This window comes from Paralichthys olivaceus, chromosome 21 (genome assembly GCF_024713975.1).
Source record: "Paralichthys olivaceus isolate ysfri-2021 chromosome 21, ASM2471397v2, whole genome shotgun sequence".
Taxonomy (NCBI): Eukaryota; Metazoa; Chordata; class Actinopteri; order Pleuronectiformes; family Paralichthyidae; genus Paralichthys; species Paralichthys olivaceus.
The window spans coordinates 15,320,146-15,340,230 of record NC_091113.1 but is presented as its reverse complement, the minus strand read 5'-3'; the positions used below and the strand labels follow the sequence as shown (position 1 = coordinate 15,340,230).

The 20,085-nt window shown below is 44.3% G+C and overlaps 2 protein-coding genes across 6 annotated transcripts in view; both read right to left on the bottom strand.

Annotated features, from left to right (window-relative positions):
• Window positions 1–367: 367 nt before the first annotated feature.
• Window positions 368–11,033, bottom strand: bsk146 (brain specific kinase 146). The gene is made up of 5 exons (XM_069517385.1): window positions 10,831–11,033; window positions 3,228–3,494; window positions 2,927–3,129; window positions 2,292–2,483; window positions 368–2,211 (listed from the first exon to the last, which is right to left on the bottom strand). The coding sequence occupies exons 2-5, from the start codon at window positions 3,397–3,399 to the stop codon at window positions 1,477–1,479; spliced, it is 1,302 nt and encodes a 433-aa protein (XP_069373486.1). The 5' UTR covers window positions 3,400–3,494; window positions 10,831–11,033; the 3' UTR covers window positions 368–1,476.
• Window positions 11,034–14,191: 3,158 nt separating this feature from the next.
• The window catches only part of LOC109626689 (uncharacterized), a 39,131-nt gene continuing 33,237 nt past the window's right edge, over window positions 14,192–20,085 (bottom strand). For all 5 annotated transcript variants that reach the window (XM_069518095.1, XM_069518093.1, XM_069518097.1 and 2 more), the window contains 5 exons: window positions 18,737–18,868; window positions 18,377–18,637; window positions 15,309–15,459; window positions 15,011–15,167; window positions 14,192–14,926 (listed from right to left, as the gene is read on the bottom strand). In XM_069518095.1, the coding sequence (XP_069374196.1) occupies window positions 14,513–14,926; window positions 15,011–15,167; window positions 15,309–15,459; window positions 18,377–18,637; window positions 18,737–18,868 (1,115 nt within the window). In that variant the 3' untranslated portion in view covers window positions 14,192–14,512. The remainder of the gene's footprint in view (window positions 14,927–15,010; window positions 15,168–15,308; window positions 15,460–18,376; window positions 18,638–18,736; window positions 18,869–20,085) is intronic.

Here is a 20,085-nt window from a genome sequence, read left to right as displayed (position 1 = left end):
GATTACTTTTCGCTGTTAATTTTAAATTGTTTAAAAAAAAAAACATCCATGCCACACTACCTCACTAAAGGTGGTCATTTAGAATCTCTTCTAAAAATGCATCAATTAATTCCGTACCTATAATTTTTAATTCAAGCCTCTCGCTCTACGTCCTCATGCTTTGCTTTTTTCTTTTTTTTATCTGTTCCTGAATGTGGTGAGATGAGAGCACGACATTAATAGCAATACAAATACAACACACTGAATAGAAACTAATTATTGTTCCAATTTTTAGCCCTAAGAGATCATAACGGCGATATTCCCTCTCCGAACATGATGCGAGGAATTGTGCTACGGCAAAAGTTCTACATCACAATGTTTGACGATTCTTTTTAAACTTTTTTTTTCATATGTATTTTTTTTGTAAAGCCGGTTTCAATCTTCCCGAAAGTTAAGTTTGAGCTACTTGTCATGCAGTTTATAAAAAGTGACTCTTTCACGTGTTCTGTTTTCCTCGGATTGAACCGAAAATGCGAAGTGATCGGGGGATTTTTTTCAGACGATCCTCAAAGACAACGAGTCGTACAAACAGAATTTCAAGAGAGAGTAGAAAATAATGTTTCACCGGTGAAGACGATATGTTTGTCATGAAGAACAGAGGCGTCCTTCCCTCAGTCCAGTCTCACACTCATATTGGTTTACGGCCAGCAGAGGGAAAATATTACATCTGGGAACCACTGGTCACAACTCAAACATAATGTACTGACACCAATATGTACAGCAGCCGACCACATGTACAGAGAAGTGTGTGTGGCACAGCTACGCCGATACACCAAATTATGATGTGAAGCCCCAACAGAAAAGAAAGGAAGCTACTTTACAAAAGTAAACAATAGAAAAAATAGTGTGTAGTCTTTTTAGATTCCAATAAATAACAAAATCCTCAAAGCAAAATAAATCCACTTCTTTTAGATTCATACAGTGATACACTCACACGTTCACATTACACGAGACACATTTAAAACAAATGCTCACTCGGTTATTTTTTTTTTTTATCTTACAGGGTGATTCCTTGAACTCTTCAAAAATACAAAGTCTTTGACGTCTTGAAGATTTCACCCAGCGCTCTGCCGCTCTCTGTCTTCAATATTTTTGATTCCATGTATTTTTTGCTGGAAGTATTGCTTTAAGAAATACATTTTGGTCTTCTTCTCTGATGTGACAGAATCTCTAATGGAAGCTATTTCTCATTTCTTCTCTGGGTTTCAAAAAAACTGTATTCGCACTCGTCATTGAATCCGAAGTTGTTGGGGTTTTTTTTACCTCATGAGCGATGTACGCACTTGACAAAGTCTTTCTGTGCTGTGCCGTTCTCAGGGCGTTTAAAACAGGACACGTGTACGTCTGATTGTTTTGTCTTCCAGGCATGCACGTCTATGTGGGTGGATGGGAGGTATAAACGTGTGGTGAGTCTGTGGCGGTAACATTCCGACGCGCTCACACGCAGATCTCTATGGGCGTCGCCACCAGCATGCGGCTGCCCGGGGAACTGCTCTCCCGCGGCATTCGATCGTAACTGTTGGTGGACGACACTGAACTGTTGGTGGAGACGGGCACGAAATGGTGGCCGTTGACCTGCTCCATCATCCCGCCCTTGGCCCCGCCGCCGCTCCCCCGCTCCACCGCCGCAGGAGACATGGGAGAGAGAGGGGACAAAGTCTGCTGCTTCATCCGCTCCACCAGCAGCTCCTCATCCTCCTCCCCAGACGACGACGATGAGATGGTGCCGTTCACCTCGCCTTGCACGCCTCCTCCTCCTCCTCCACCGCCAACCCTCTCTCCGCCGCCTCCGCCTCCTGTGTTGCTGTTGCCGTTGTTGTTGTTGTTCTCCGTATCCAGCATCCAGGAGTGGCTGAAGTAGCCGAACACCTCCTTGACAGAGCAGCGGCGGTCCTGCTCCACGGAGAGCAGCCGGCGGAACATGCGGAGGGCCTGCTCGGTGAAGCGCCTCCACTGTGACGGCACCGTGTTCGTCCTCCTCCTCTGCCAGCGGATGAACTCCTGGTAGAAGGAGTCAGAGGGCAGCGCCTTCTCCCAGGGGAAGTTGCCGGTCAGCATGCAGAACAGCAGCACGCCGAAGGCCCAGACGTCAGTGCTGTAGTCCACGCAGAAGCCCTCGTGGCGGGACACATCGCAGAGTTCCGGGGCCGTGTAGGGGATGGTACCGCTCACCTGGAGGAGAAGGTCAACAGGTTAAAGCTGCAACAAGATGCTAAATAATATAGAAGTCCCAAAATGCAACTGGTACTCACTCTTTTCACAGGCGAGCCAGCCCGGCGGGTCATGCCAAAGTCGGAAAGCTTGACCTTGCGGCACTCTCTGTCGAAAATGAGGATGTTTTCGGGCTTGATGTCCCTGTGGACCAGCTTCTTACAGTGCAGGTAGTCCAGAGCGATGGCTACTTGGTGCACGCAGCGCTTTGCCACTGCCTCAGGAAGACCAACCTGAGAGAGAGAGGAAGGTCTGAGTGGAGTCCAATCATTTATCTATATCGTTCATACTATAGGGTTGCAGGGGGAACTGGAGCTAATCCCAGCTGACATTGGACGAGGTCACAGGCATCATAGGGTCAGAATATAGAGATAAACAACAATTCACAACTACTGTCAATTTAGAGTCTCCAATTAACCTAACCCCAATCTGCATATCTTTGGACTGTGGGAAGGAACCCAGAGAAACCCATGCAGACATGAGGAGAACCTGCAAACTCCACACAGGAGGACCCCATCCAAACCGGACTTTATATCAGAAACCATCTGGTTCTGAGACACAGCGCCACTTTGAGTCTTTATCAAGACCAGAAAAGCTGCAGCATGAATACAGACCGAGATGGATACTTTTCACCAAAGCAATGACGCAGTGCAGCTAATGGATGAGATGTTTGTACCTGTGGAGGAATGATATCGAAGAGGTCTCCTGCCAGAGCGTACTCCTGCGCGAACACGAAGTACTCGTCGGTTTCAAAGGCAATGCCGAACATGTTGATGATGAAGGGGCAGGGAGACAGGTAGAGCGAGATGCTGTACTCCCGCACAAACGACTTCAGCTTGGTTGTTTTCTTCTTCAGGAACTTCAGAGCCATTTTCGTGCCTTTGTGGGAAAACAGATCAGATATGGTTTTGTTCCTCAAAGCCAAATTCTTTTTTTTCCTATTAAAACAGCACATTTATGCATTCTCGCCCTCTCACCTCTGATCTTGTGGATGACCAGGTCCACCTTGCCATAGGTGCCTTTGCCCAGCTCCCTGATCACCTCGTAGTACTTGTTGACCTCCAGCCTCTCCAGGTTCTGGGCTGCGATCAGCTGCAGCTCATCCAGGATGTCCATGTTAGCTCGGGACACCAGCGGAGAGGAGCTCATGCTGGGCAGAGTTTCAGGGGATGGAGCCAGAGGGAAAAACTGGGGAACGGACGCTCAGGCAGAACAAGAGCCGCAGCAGCTAAAGGCTGGTGTCACTGTGAAGAAACAAGCGGAGACACTTTTTTAATTGGTGTAGAATACAATTTTTTCTTTTTTTCCCCACTTCATGAAATGCTGTTGCCGTGTTGTGAAATGTCTTTGTGTTGTGTTGTGTTCTGACCCTCGGGGCCACCGTAGCTATGTGGTGTTTCTGTTGATTTCAAGGTTGGAGCTCACAGTCTGCTGCTCTGATCTGCAGTGTGATAGTCACTGAAAATGCTAATTATCTGCAGTGGAGGCTTAAGTAATTCTAGATGATGTTTGCCAGGGGGATGCCAGAGCTGAGTCTCTCTCCCACACACACACACACACACACACACACACACACAGAGAAAACCAATAATAGTTCTTTCTGGCAAATCCATTCCCTGCTGCAGTGTGATTATTCTTAGGGATTGTTTCTTTTTTCTGTGGGACCTGACAAATCCTGACCCTCACTCTATAGATCCTGGAACGTTTCCACACATTCACACATCCACACGCTCATTACATAACCTAGAGCCGCTGTCACTGCTCACAGTGAGACCAGCAACACTCGGACGTCATATTCATACCAGCACGTAGCCTCGTCTGTCTGTACACACAGTACACTGATCTGATATTTCCAAACAGAATCTTTCCAGCGTCTAGTTAGAGGTGCAGAAAATAACATTGATAAAGACTGAGCAGCTGCAAGTCACCATAACCTGCTTCATCACTGAGTTAGAACACACACACATCGGCACGCGGTTTTAAAGTACCTCTTCATCCCCTCCACAGGCCTCTGTGTTGCTCTGTGGGGGTGTAATCTTTTTTGTATGAGTAGCGGACAGGAAGAGCAGTTGACCCCAGCAGGTGAGGAGGGATGAGTCGGTCCGGGTGATGAATGGCCGTGCGGAGAGGATGCACTGAAGCCCTCTCGCCGCTTTAAATAAAAGGCTCTCGGACACGTGATAAACGCACACATGCGCAGGAGGGAGGGCAGGGGGCTGTGAAAGAGAAGGCCATGTGGTCGTGTGGATCAGAAGTGCTTACTGTAGCACCGCAGGACACATGCAGCGCCACGCGTGTCGCTCTGTGTTGGGACAACAGGGGGGTGTGGGTAAAATAACAAGGGCTTGTTTAAGATCGTGATCGTGTCCCTACGTCATCACTACAGTGCTTTAAGGTGCTGTTTTTATGGAGTCGAGCAGTTTTGAGTAAAATATGTTGGATTATTTCATGAACTCATGAACAGATGCTGCTGTCAGGATTAATCGTGACAACCATCAGTGTTGCCAAATGTACGATAATTATTCTATTTGTACGATCATTTGTCCTTCCGACCATAATGTACGATGATTCCAGCTCATAGTGGCAGTATAAGGAGTCACAGTCTATATTTAGAATTATCAGTGTACAGAAATAGGCACCTATGCTTGTTGTGATGATGTGCGTGAATATGAACCATGTTTAATCCGTGTCTTCAGTTGATGAGTTGTTCGGAGTCACCTAGTTGCTATGGTATCAAATAACTACTCAAAGCTAAACAAAAGAAACATGAAAACAGATATCAGTGTATTATGATATTGTTTAGTTTGGTCCATGGCAAGGCTTTTTATTTATAAATGCTTCACATCTCATCCACTAACATGGAGGATGCAGCAACACCTCTGACACTGAATGAATTATCCTGGTGAAGTAACGGTGAGGGAATTGAATTCTGCCTTTAGTCTGATTATCCACCATGCACACTAGAACACTACAGTACCCCTGCTAAATACTTGTGAATCACAGTAGCCGGTGTGCTCACACTACTGTCATAATGATAAAGTGTTAGATAGCATCAACAGACAGTGATGGTTTAATGAACTGATTTGACTGAGTACAAAAACCTTTAGTTTTGACATGAAAATCACAATATTTAAGAGATTTAACATCATTGACTGTTCAGCATTCAGCTCTCAGGCTCGTGTGTGACATCTGCGTGTGTGCACCTGTCTGTGCGTGTTTGTGTTGCCACTGAGAGAACTGAATCTGTATTTATATAGAAGCAGCATTACAGCTGAATGAGTCATCGGGTCAGGAGAGGAAGTCTGCTGCTATCCCACTGTGTGTGTGTGTGTGTGTGTGTGTGTGTGTGTGTGTGTGTGTGTGTGTGTGTGTGTGTGTGTGTGTGTGTGTGTGTGTGTGTGTGTGTGTGTGTGTGTGTGTGTGTCACATTGGCTCATTGTTAACAATAGAAGTAACTGGGGGATGATGATGATGATGGTGATGATGATGGTGATGATGAGGATGATGATGGTGATGATGGTGATGGTGATGAGGATGATGGTGATGATGAGGATGATGAGGATGGTGAAGGTGATGATGGTGATGATGGTGATGATGGTGATGAGGATGATGAGGATGATGATGGTGATGATGGTGATGAGGATGATGGTGATGATGATGGTGATGATGAGGATGATCTGGTACTGATGCATTAGGGAATCGGTTCCACTTAGCATGTACTTTTGTTTTTAAAACTTTATATTTAAAAGCAACTTTACGTGGAAATGTTTATGTGGTAATTTTACTTTTAATTTAGTACTTTTAATTTATTCATTTCACTTTTACTTAAAGGTCCAGTGTGTAAGATTTAGGTGAAAGGGAACTATTGGCAGAAATGTAATGCAGAATAATCCTCATGATGTTTTCACTAGTTTGTTTCATCTAAATTGTATGAACTGTAGTTTTCTTTACCCCAGAAAAGACTTTTATATTTAAATACTTTATATTTACATCGAGGGGGTTCTCCATTAGTCCAGACTGGACAAACTAAACACCTTTTGAGTTTTGATGACAACTGAAGCTACCACAGGTTCTTGTTCATGTTTGGAAGGAGAGGGTGAGGTGAGGGGTGTTCAGCTGCAACATGCAACTTCAACACTAGATATCACTAAATTCTACAGACTGTACCTTTGAGTAAAATGATGAGTAATTCCTCCACCACTGCAAATGTACCAATATGAAAATGTTACTCCACACTCTTAGAAATAAGGCTTCTAAAAGGGTTCTCCTATGTGGACAAGCCAAATAACCCTTAATGGTTCTACTTCCATGAGTGTAGTAAAATAAGAGTCCTCATTATGACTTCAGCAAACACACCAGGGCTTCAAACTAATCCTTTTCAACTTGCTTCTATTTACCAAAATCTAATTTGTGTTATTTTTCACAATGAGATGATACGTTTTTATTTAATACTACTACATAATGTTTATTTTGAGTGTTTGGAGTACACAGCCTGTTCCGAAACAAGCAGTCTTCAGTAGAGAGAGAAAGAGCTGAGGGAGGGAGCTGAAGGGAGCTGGGTTCACACAAGCAGGTGACGCATTAAGATGCAAATGTTTCAGAATCATTTCCTGCAGAGTGAATCATGCAGGATAATAGTGTGCCATCAGAAAGTATTTAGACTGATCTGTTGCTGCTTTAAGCTAAAAAATGTTCCCTCATCAATTTTCCCTCTCTACCCCGGAGCCAAAATGTATATGACCGAGGGAGATTTGATGCAGCTTGATCAGATTTAAGAGGACAGAGGTCTGTACTATACCGAGCACCATTCTAGTCTTTGTTTTTCAGTTGGACGTGATTTCACAGCCGAAGATGAGCATCCATGTAAGCACATTGATTCTCATTGTGGTCGGGGGGGAACTCAGAGACACAGGACTGTATGTAGGCACAGATCCAAGAATGTGGCCCCGTGATTTAAGAAGCGTGGAATAAACAAGACTCTTCCTCAAGCTGGCCGTCGGGCTAACTGAGCAACAGTGGAGAAGAGTCATGGTAACAGAGGAACCAAGGAAACTCATAGTCAGTTCGGCTGAGCTCCAGGGGTCGTGTGTGTGGAGACAGGAGCATCTCCCATGAAGCCAACATTGTTTTTCATGTAAAACAAGAATGCGTACAACCCCAAAGGATTTAAACTGCAGTGAACAAAATACACCTCTCAACTGAGATCAAATACACCCCCCCCCCAACGCTGACACTCTGTACCACCAGGTTTCACACTCCGAGGAGCAGCGACCAGGGGCCGCAGCTGACTAAATCCCAGACTGCTTATGCAACCGGCGGGCAGAGCCGATCAGCCGAGCACATTCAACGAGCCAAGGCGAAGATCGCAGCCACGAACACTCCAGCTGACGCAGCCTCGCTGCCCCTCGAACAATTAGAGAGATGCCATCTTCATCCTCTTTTCCATTTCAACGACCTTTCAGTTTTTCTGACACGCGATACGAAAACGCACGCCTTCCTGTTTCCCGTGTGAGAAACCTCAGCACAAAAACACTTAGCCGTTCAATTTTGCCCACGTAGGATTTGTCTTTTGTTTACAAGAAGCTTTTGTGATCACAAGTGACCGAGTGTTGCACACACACACACACACACACACAGACACTCACACACATAATCAAAGAGTGTGTGTGACCATGCCTTGACAGGGAGTGGTGTATGGGAGAGAAAATAATAGGAGCGAGAAGAGAGGGAGACAGTAAACAATGACAGGGGCCGTTGAGTAGCCAAGTACCAGCATGTGTGTGTGTGTGTGTGTGTGTGTGTGTGTGTGTGTGTGTGTGTGTGTGTGTGTGTGTGCGCGTGGACAAAGATAAAGCATGTGGTGACCAGCATCTCTGCACCAACAGCCAACGGCACCTCCCTTTAAATCCCTGGTGCAGCAGCTCAGGGTAAAGTACAGGCTCGCTGTGATCATTCACACCTCTGACCTGTTCTTATTAGAAATGGGGGCGTTGTGACAAATGTTACAGATAAAGATCAGCCTGGGAGAACAGTTCACTTCAGCCGTTTACTGTTGCACTTCCATTACAAGAGATTTAAAACACCAACACCACAATCGAAGCAGGAGAGACTGAGATCTACTGACGTTTTCACTCTAGTGTGGCATAAGCTGAAAAACAAGAGATCCCACAATTCCCATGATGCATCTTGATAGTGTCTTTTGTTGGACATTCCCTGCCTGGTAAACACTTCTGAACGACACACCTCCAGATTTTACTTCCTGAGTCAACACCGACATTACCCAATCGTGACATTCAAAATATTTCTGAATATAGAAACATGAGCAACAACAAGTTCTCAATTTTTAAGATGAAACTTTTCTCTATTGCTCCCCCCTTCTTGGCTCTCTGCTGCAAAATAATGAATATTTTGGCTTTTGTAGTTTTTATTTTACCTCGATTTAAACTCGATGATGCAGAAAACCCTCTCCTGTGGAAGTTCCGTTATCAGAGTAAATGAACTAAACTAAACTAAGCTAAGATAAGCTGAAGTAAGCTAAACTATGATGAACTAAACTAAGCTATGCTGAGATGAGCTAAAGTTAGATAAACTAGGCTAACCTAATCTAAGATCAGCTAAGCGGCTCCTGTCTCTAGCTTCAATAAAGGTTTCTCCCAAAATGTCAAACTTCTTTAACAGTACATTTTGAGGAACTCAGCACATAAATACTTAAATAAGGTTGGACAATGTGGCCAAAATTACATTGAGATTAAAATGTTTGTATCAGTTGATATCGATAATTATCACGATAAAATTATTTCTTTTAAGTTTAAAGACTATTTTTGTTTTGACGTTTGACATTTTTTGTTCCAGAGTGAAGTTTGTGCTTTTCATCTATGAGCACAGAATGACAAACTTCAAAAACATCTATTATGTGTTGTACCTCAACACAATGCAAACGCAATATATTGTTATATACTTAACCTTTTGCTATCTTTGAAAATTAGATTAAGATAATTATTTAAATAGTTTTATCGCCCAGTTCTGGGTTTAAACATTAGTCTGATTATCATATCATTTTGCATACATTGGCACTGCATATAAAAGTGAGCACAGACAGTGAAAACAGAGACTGCACCTGAATAAAGACAGTGTTTATGCAGGAGCGACATCCAGGACGTCTCCCATGTCCCCCAAAGCTGCATCACGGTGTGACGAGGACGAGCCTGCAGCCAAAGCCTCCACCGCTGCCAGCGAGACGCCCGGTGCTGAGGATTTGTTGAGCATAGAACCGTCTATGTGACCTACATTGTGATCTGTGACTCATCATGCTGGGTATTTTGTGCGTACTTGTACTTATATCTTTGTGAGCAGCATTTTGAGCATTGATGTTACAGTGTGAGGACAATTTGGGAAAATGAGGACATTTAGGCCGGCCCAGACTTTGACAAAGGCCTGTTTGAAGGTTAAGACTTGCTTTAAGGGTCAGGTTTAGAATTAGGGAGGGTACGGTGTGTGTGTGTGTGTGTGTGTGTGTGTGTGTGTGTGTGTGTGTGTGTGTGTGTGTGTGTGTTGTGTTGTGTCTTTGGCCCAACACGCACACACACAGGTTTGTGCAGCTATCGTTATCAGGATTAACTTGCATTCATTGTGGACAGCCTCAATTAAACCTGAACCTAACTTTCACCAGGACCAATTCACGACTAACCCAAACCTTGACCTGACCACAACTCAAATCTGACCCCGAACATTAACCATAACCTCTCTTCTGCCTCATCAGGACTCGGTTCTGGTCCCCGTGAGGTCCACTGGGCCCGACAGTGTTGTTTATACTGGTAAAGGTTTATTAAAGGAGTGAAACTCCGACAGTGCCTCAGAATACATAAGACAACAGAGGATGGCTCTGACAGTGGGGGTCAGGTCCAGGGTGGGTCACTCACTGAGTTCTCATAAACATGAAGAATTAATAAAAGCTGTACGACAGCGTGTGTGCAGACAGCGTGTGTGCATACAGATTGTTGCGACACGCCATTCATACGATTAGGCACAAAGTGTACTGAGCCAGTCAGGTAAAGTAAATATCACAGCCTCTCGTCTTTATTGTTATTACTATTCTCCAGTCATACCCTCAGCATTCAAGGGCTACGTCATATTGGATCCCACCTGCAGTGTGTCCTCAGACTGCACTGACTCTCAGGGAAATCACTGACAGACTGACACACACACACACACACACACACACACACTGCTGCAGAAACCCGGCTGCCCCCAGACCACAGCCTGCATGGTTGGAGTGAGGGAGGACGAGCTGTGATCGATAACACAAACTGCTCCTCACCCAAATATTGTAAACAATGTTTTCAAATCAATGCAAACACTGATGTTTCCTGGAGGTAACAACAAACACAGCATTGTTTCCAGTGTGTGCTGCTGCTGCTGCACAGAGTGGGCCCCATCCATCATGCACTCAAGCCAAGAGGACGCACACACACACACACACACACACACACACACACACACACACACACACTCACCAGTTACTGTGTTGGGTGCTGCATCACTGGGTGAGTCAGGTGCAGGTGAGGATAAGACACTACTCACCCCTCAGTGTGTTCCCATGTGGGGTCCGCGCTGTGAGCCCGGGCTGCAGCTGATCGCACGGGGCGGTGGGGGCGCATACTAAGGCCAGGTGAGCCGGGGGGGTCGCCTGCTCTCGGTGTCCGCTGAGAAGCCTGCGAGCAGCGGTGCGTGTGCGGATGTGACGCCGGGCATCGCGCAGTCTCCTCCGGGCTCTGCGTCCTATTGTCTCCGCATCGCTCTGTCCTCTAGGATGGGAGGAGAGGAGAGGAGAGGAGGGGGAGAGGAGAGGAGCGGAGGATGGGAGGGTTTTTTTTCTCCCCCCCACCTCCCCCCCTCCTCACCGCTCTGGCCAATCACAGCGCTGCTCCGCCGGGAGCCGCCGCTGCCCGCTGTCTCCGTACAGACTACGCTGCCTTCAAGGGCCGTCGGAAATATCTAAAGACAAGGGTGTGTAGGGGAGTGCGTTGATGAATTGTTGGTGCTGTAACATTCACTGACTGTGGCTGGGTTTCTGGGCACAAAGTAAAGATCATCACTGAGCTTTAATTTAAAGACACAGCCTAGTTTTGATTTGTATTTGTTTTGCATACGGTGGCACAACACATGCAAATACAAAAGCCTGCTGTAAACAGATGGAAACCCCAAAAAGTGATGAACCTTTCCGGTATGGTTTTTCACTATTTGCAGCCTTTCTGTATTTGCATGTGCTGTCAAACTGATGAAGTTGTTTTCTTAATTGTAATTCATTTGCATGTGTTTTCTGAATTTGCAGTGCGTTGGGCACCAAATCACAACGTACATTACCTCAAGACACTTTACCTAATGAGGTTGGGACCTTGCAATGTTATAGAGAAACCCAACAGATTCCAAACATGAGAAAACAAACCCTCCTTTAACAGGAGGAGACCCCGGCAGAACCAGACTCAATGTGGCCGGACATCTGCCTGGACCGGTTGGAGTGAGGGAGGAAAGCTGGGTGGAGCGCAAAGAGAAGTGAGGGGGGGGTGGAGGACTGGTTGTTATAATGAAATAATAACAGTGATGTTTATAGATGTAATGATGTTATTATCGTTATTATCATCATGTAAGTCAAGTAGTGTCAGATAAGATTTCAAATTCATAATCTATATATATATATATATATATATATATATTATAGATTATCAACCCTAGCTTCAAATGGCCTCCAGAGTCAGTGCTGGGCCCTCTTTCATTCATTCTGTTAATTTATTTTAATAATGCAGGCGGTCAGTCATTGTCATGCAGATGAAATGTTTTTTTATAAGCATAAATCAAAATATATTATTGATCCACGGTTTACTTTGAATCTTTTGGTATCTCAGATCACTCAGCTCCACTCAAACTACTGAATGCTGAATAGCAAGACGCCTGCAGTTATCGTGGATATTGTTCCAGCTCAGTGAAACACAATGGAAGTCGTTGGCCATTTAAATATTCAGTTATCTGACCGAATGTCGGAAACCTTGTGAGGAGAGAAGTGAAGGCTTTATTTTGAAGTCCTGTGCGTTAAGAGCAAACTGGTCGCTGCCACATTTTTATGAAGCCCTGACTACGACGAGTTGTTGTGTATGACTACATCAGTACAATGTCTCCACATAGTAACACAGATTTATAACCAGTTAAAATCATTCATGCATATTGTGCTCCAGAGTTGTGTGGCCTTTTCTCTCCATTTATTTTATACTTACAAGAACACCATCATGTACATTATTCTCACAATGATTTCAGATAACAGGACATACAGGACATTCCTGCTGTGTGTTGTATTGACACTGTATTTATCATCCAAAATCACTTAAAACACCTGATCCATGACTTGAAGTTGAGATTTACAAGGCAGTGTGAATGCCTCATGAATCCAACAGAGGGAGCATCTATGTCCCACCTATAATAAAAAGAAGGAAAAACAAACATCACCTGGTGCTAATCTTTGCTCTGCCACATGACTGCGGCTCGATATCTGTATCTCTACCAAACATCTTGTCCACAACGCGGCAGTGACCTGATCGTACATGATGATGTTTATTTATCTTCTCTGTGAGGACACTATAGTTTTCTAGTTCTACGAAACAAATACCGCACTGCATTTTGTTGCAGGTTTCCACTAAAGAGCCCCTGCTGTTAGAAACAAGCTGCTATTTGATCATTCAGTGTATACTGCGTCTCCCCTCATGACTGATCCAGAAAACAGCCCTGTGGTTACAAAGACGTTGCATCACAGGATGGAAATAGGGAGGTGCTTTCCCCGGAGGTTGCTTCTAATATCTCCATCAGCACCCATCACATGGCTGTAATACGGCCTGATTTGCAAAGATTACCATTTTATAACGGCTACACTGAACTGGCACAGTGAGGTCCAGGGACCTATAATTTGAGATTATATTCAAGACACATTTTCTGACCTGGACCTTTGACCACCAAATCTAACCTGTTAATCTGTGAGTCTCAGAAGATTTGGGCAACATTTGAAAGGAGGTGTTTTTATACCTCTATACACCAGAATTAGCAGGTTTTTGAAACGCTCGAAGACCAGATTAAAAAAGGAGATCGACTCCTTTCCTATGAACAGAAGAGGAGTTAGCTTTTCTGTTTTTTCCCACGTCGCGACATGTTCGACGTCACAAATGTGCACAACTGAGGCGCTCTCTCACCTCGCTGTCTTGCCAAATTATTGCACTCACCCAGGTCCACTGCAAGGTCATTTGACCTGGGAGTGAATGCAGACAAGAGCCAGATTCTTAATTTATTGCATACATAAGGCAAAAAAGGGTTTTGTAAGGTCACAGTGACCTTGACCTTTGAACTCCAAAATCTAATCAGATCGTCCTTGATTACAAGTGAATTTTTGTGCCAGATGTAATGAAATTTACTAAGAACATGAGGTCACAGTGACACATGACCACCAGATTCTTTTCAGTTCATCCTTGAGTCAAACTGAATATTTTTTACCAAATTTTAATTAATTCCTTCAAGAAGTTCTTGAGATACCATGTTCACAAAATGAACAGCCACTGGCTGTCTGCATGGAGGCATAACAAATGTGGAGTAGATGTGTTGTTTTTGCAGTTCTGTGCTTCACTGACCAGCCTGACTTGCTTTTCTTTGTAGAGGAATACTTGTATCAAGAGTCGACAATCAAAGTGCAGCCTGTTCACTGTGACAGTGCAATTACCAGGAATGATGGCAGCCTGGAAGGGACCTTTCCAGTCTGCTCTGCTTCTATTTGATTTAACTATTTGATTTAACTATTTGATTTAACTTCATCTGTCAGAGAGGTTCAGGTGACAGAGTCGCTCCTTGGCTAAAGATGCGTCTGTAAGGTGTCTGTTCCCATCCAGTGTTAACAGTCAAATACATTCACTGAGTTAACAAGAAAACATTTATTTCAAAGGAATGCTAGAGTAAAAGTGATGTAATAAAAGACAGATAAAAACATTCAGAACTTCTACTGAACACTGACTAGAAAACACAAACCTGTGTGTGGTTTGTTGGCAATTACATGATTATGGCTAGAGATGAAAAAGGAATGTGCAAACTTTGGCTCAACAAAGAAAACATTTGTTTGCATCATGGCCACACTTAAAAAACTAAAGTCAGTGCAGTTACGATAAAGTTAAGAAAGGCATATTGACCTTATCCCTAAAATCCTATATGGAGTACGATATAGTGCAGAAACTGAAACTTATACAAACAAATAAAGTGCCAGGTCTTTTGTGTGAAGATGCTGCGCGAGGTTCCGAATGCGACACAGTTGAACGTTCTTGGCATCTCCTGCGCTGTACACCCGATATATGTGGTAGCGCTCTTTCTCTTTCAGTGCAAAGTCCAGCTCGTTGGCGGAGAGGTGGATGAACGACTTTTCTTTCTTTATAGTTGACTTCACCTCCACGTACACCACCCCCGCCTCTCCTGAAGGTCCGAAGCTCAGCTTGAAGTCGTAAGGCTGGCCGCTCTCTCCGCTCTGATTGCACCACAGGATGTGCGTGGGGCACCTGGGGGCGCCGCTGTCCCTCCAGTGGCACAGGAAGGAGTTGACCAGCTGCTCTCCCCACTCACCGATCGCCGCCACGTCCATGGCGTCGTCTGATAGCACCACCTGTAGAGGAAGAACGTTTTTAAAAAAAAAGCTTGCTAACATTCCAACAGCTGGGAAACCATCACGTGGAGTGAGTGTACTGACGGTGGTTGGTCTCTGGCAGGTGAGCTTCATGTCCTCCAGAGTGGCATGTGGAGGCTGGGCTTTGTTCCAGAGTGGGAAGTCCAGGTTCAGGGGAGGACGATTAGTGTCTGCAGTCCCCTGGAACACACTCGTAAGCACCACGGCCTCAGGGACGGCGCTGACAGACAAAGGATGGATCAGTGTGGAGAGAGGGGGGGGGGAGAAAGCAGGTGGGATTACACAGTGTATTTACTAAAAATCAACATTAGTTTTCTGCATGAATATTTCAGATGGTGTGAGATGAGGAGGAGAAGCCTACAGGCTGTTTGGAGCGCTCTGGTCGCTGGCTGTCTCAGCAGGCTGTGCAGATGGAGGACTCTGCTGTGCTGGTGTGGGAGCTGTGACGCTGCTCTCTCCATCCTCCGCTCTGTCAGACTCAGTCGTCTCTATCTGCTGATGGTGCTCTGTTCCTGCCACACAAGACCAAATACAAGAATTAGGCATTTGCAGGACGCGCTGCACATGTAGAATTTGGGGATAACAGCACTTGATATAATCATATTTCCATGATAAATGTGAACTGTAGCTTGGCTTAAACGCTGCCACACCAAATATCCAATAAAAACAAAATTGATACCTATTAAGATTCATTTTGTTTAACAAGCATTTGCTCATTAGCTAAGATGTGGCATTGGCCAGTGGTTCACTCACCAGGTTGATAAAATGACATCTGCAGAGAAGAAGTTTTTTAAATAAATAATGTTTAGTTTTAAGAATAAACCGAGTTTGGAGGATTACCTTAGCCTTAGTCCACGATATGTTTTGTGTTCTCTCACAATACTTTGTGGTACTTTCCAATACTTCACTTCTTTTATTCAGTCTGAGCCACATGTAGTAGTGCAGCTTGGGTTTCAATCTGACGGAGCCCAAACCCGACCCGGCAGGCAATCAGGTTTTTGTGTCCGACCCGATGCAGTTGATATACGCAGCACTGAGTGTGTGTTACTCTGACAGACATGGTTATTGTTTGTTTTCTACGATTACAGACATGTGGAGTGTAAAAAAAATCTGCTCTACCAACTCAACCAACCCACTTTCAGATAGCATTATACATTTTGATGGGATTGGGCATCCACATTAGAATTTGTGTCCCATTTTTGCTCATCTTCTCCCACCTCAACCCTGCAGTATGGATCAGCTTATTGAGTTTGAACTGGCTATTTAAATTGCTGATATAGTACTGCTGCTCAACAGGGGCGGAGCTAGGGTGTGGCATCTGGGGCTGCAATCTTTTTTTACAGTAAAAACAAACTTCACTCATTATCCATTCACCACTCGTGAGAGCTCGAGAGTATCAGCTGATCTAGGGAGAACTGCAGTAGTAACTAGGAGGATAAGAGCGGATGTTCAACATTTTGGGTGTAAATTAGGCATTTTATGTTTTTTGACTTTATTACGTTTGAAGAAGTGGTCGCCAGTTTCTTCAATTGTATTGGATTTGGCTGCAGCGCTGTTTATGCCTCCAAAAGTGTTTTGAGGACACAAACACTTCACACACCCCCCTGCATAGTGGTGAGTGGGTAGTTAGTGAATTTTCATTTTGGGGTGAACTATCCCTTTAAGCTACTGGTAATTGCGTAGCTTCCCAACGTCCCTTAAACGCATCGCCTGCAAACTATCGGCAGGTGCCACACACACACACACACACACACACACACACACACACACACACACACACACACACACTCTCCACGTGTTCTTCTGAATGACCAGGATTATCCAGGTGAGTCAGTCCGTTAGCATGCATCGTGCACCAACCGGCCAGGAAGTTGAAATGTGAATATGCTGTCAGTAACGTTAGTAAATGAGTTAATGACAGAATCAGTGGGATCGCAGCCTTGAAGCTAAACAAAGCTAAGCTGCTACATGTAGCTGCTGCTATCGCTCAGGTAAGAACTCAAGGTGATTTGGGTTTTAAAGGATTCGAACCAAGTAAGTGAACTCAACTAAATGATCTTGAAGCAGGAACAAGAACAGTCCCTGTCACGTTTCAGAGGACACATTTAATCTCACTGTCTGGACATGTCAGTTATCACAGTGAATATTTTTGATTGTAATTTGTTTGGTATGTTTAAGTCGTGAATTGCACATTTTAATGAAGTAAATGTGCACAGAGAAGCTGCTTAGAATATACTATATTGCAAATGTATATGTATATATTCCTGCTATTCTCATAGCTCTGTGTTTGGTTTGTTTGGTGTGTGCTGGAGGCCTCACAGCTCATGTAGAGTGTTGCAGTCAATGTCCTTTCCAATCATGTGAATCCAAGACAAAACATGAACAAATGCAGGTCCTGTGTCCAAAATGTTCTGGAGAACCTCCAGATATAGAGATATTGATTTTTATGATACTAACCCAGGATGAGAGGCATAGATTCAGTCGACTGTGGTAGTGAGTGAAGTGTTATCAAAGATTACATTTCAGATTGAGTGTCGTGTGTGCAGGTGTCGTACGATGCAGAAACATTTAATTCTGCGCATAAAAAACATCAAAAAAATGTCTTTAGTTCTGGAATCTTGTCAATCCGCCCCTGCTGCTCAATAGGCATGGTTATGTAACTAGTGAGAGTAAACTCAGACCAAGAGTTCTCAGCAGAAGAACACAGTACAGTGATCTGCAGGATACAGTTGGATTCATTCAGGACCAGTTACTGTACTCAGGACAACAGCCTGGATAAAGACGACTGCACACTTTGCATGATGGGAACAGAAAATATTGCAAAACATATTGTGAGGAATCACAAAAGTCATCTTCAAATAGTTCCTGTTGTGACCCTTTGGCTGCTCCGTATTTTTTTATTCGAGTGGTTAATATATTGTTGTTAAATAAATCTCTGTAATTTTGTGCAGCAAAATGTTGTTATCGTTAAAGTAAAATAAAAACATAATAAAGCTGCACTAATTAATGTTTGGTCAACTCTTCTTCTTGGACATAATTTGACTAAAAAAGTTGTTCTGGCAGACATGTCAGCAATCTGTTGCCTGTTTACATGTCCAGCAGCCATGGAGAAACATTAACATTCGTTTAGAGTCATGTCTCTGGAAGTTTCTCTCTGACTTGGTCTTCAGCGTCTCTTTAGGGAAAAAACTGGCACTAAAGCCGCGAGCAGTTCAACTTTCTTTACCAGCGAGTCTCTAACTTAGTCTGTCACTTGTACAGGGAAACCAACACAATGACCTTAAAGAGGCTAAAATGTGCAATATTTAATTAATTTGATCTGGTGCAGCTTGAAGTTGAATTGACTGCTTTACTTGAATTTCTCCCTGTAACCCTAAACAATTAAAAACACTCAAAGGCAGCAGGAGAGGAGTTAGGTGAATGTGTAACCTGGTGGTCGCGGCGCGGTGCTGGTGGTCCCAGCAGCAGGGTTTGCTTGGCCTGGATGGCTGGGGACTCTCTGAAGCAGGGGCTGGTCTGGTGGTCTGATGCTGCTCCTGAGTGGCTGGTGTCCCTCACAGCTGGGACTCTGGGGGAGGACGTGGCTGCCCTCTCTGGGCACTCCTTCTCTGTCAGGGCCTCGGTCTTTAGGGCCAGCAGGAGGGGGCCACATCTTCATGATGGCGTCTACTACACCTCCATCTGTCTGACCTGCTGGCACATAGAAATCGTGAGAAAAGGCGTATGTGGTCTTGAGGTGCCAGGACATTATAACGTAAACGTGTTTTCTGAAATTGCTTTACAATGTACCTGTGCGACTGGTTCCACTGCTCAGTATAGATGCTCGAGGAGGCCAGCAAACCAGTGTCTTTTCCCCCTCCTCTTGTGCAGGGCGTGGTGGCTCCTCTAGAGAGCTGATGGAGGAGTAACTCCTTGATAGGACTGAAGTACAACATTTTCAAGAGTTAAAACCAACGACGAAAAACAGTGGATCATGCAAAAGTTGTAAAACGGCCCTCACACGCAGTACAGGCCTGTTTCAGTGCTGTTATGTCATGAAGGTAGATTTTGTAATGGAAAAGTCTTTTGATCATATTAATCCTTGCAGACGTGTGTGTGTGTGTGTGTGTGTGTGTGTGTGTGTGTGTGTGTGTGTGTGTGTGTGTGTGTGTGTGTGTGTGTGTGTGTGTGTGTGTGTGTGTGTGTGTGTGGCACTGAGATATCTGCTCCTCTCGCTCTTTGAGCCCTGGCAACAGCTGCTCTTTTATGTTGCCACACACAACCATGAACAAACCCAAATTAGCATATGTAAGAAACCCACCAGTTATCTTTCTGTGTTTGTGTGTGTGTGTGTGTGCGTGTGTGTGTGTGTAGAAGGAGTGTATGTGTGCAGGGTTGAGACTGAGAAGAAAAACACTTTGAATATTATGAAATGACAATGGAAATCAGGCCGAATGTCACAGAGCGAATTGGAGAAACTGCAGATGGAAGATGCCACTTTCACAGAGACTCAGAGAAAAAGCTGCACTGTCGTGTTAGAATTCATCTCAGGCTCCAGTTATAGCAGCGAGTTACTGCTGATGTTCTGCATCAAACTGATTGTTTCACACATTAACACTGAGCGATTTCTTTTCCTTTCATTCTTTACACTTAAACTATGGTGTGAATTCAGTTTCCTTTTAAAAAGGATAAATATATACCTAACTATCGACGCATAGTATGAATGTGTAATAGAATGGGACTTAGAATGTCAAGTACTTTGATTAGTCATTACGACTAGAGCTGCTAGTGCTATTAAACATTTGTCCCGAATATCTTAACAACACCAAAGCACGCTGTTGTTCTGTTCATAAAATGAATATTTTGAGTCCCACACTGATCTGCTGCTGGAAATATTCACTACAGTACCACGTATGGATTAATCCACCACTGAATATAATCCCCAACACATACACTGTTCCTTCTTTGTCAGCAACGTTAGTTTAAAACTATTAGGATCTGTTAGGTTCTGCCCGCTCGCAGTGAATCCTGTTTTGTCATCTGTTTTGTTCTCACTTGGACTTATCTGGAGTTTCTACTTGGGGGGGCTGGCAGGAGAAACTCCAAAAAATATTCACAGCAACTGTTTCATACATTTGCATTCTCACATAGAGCCTCCT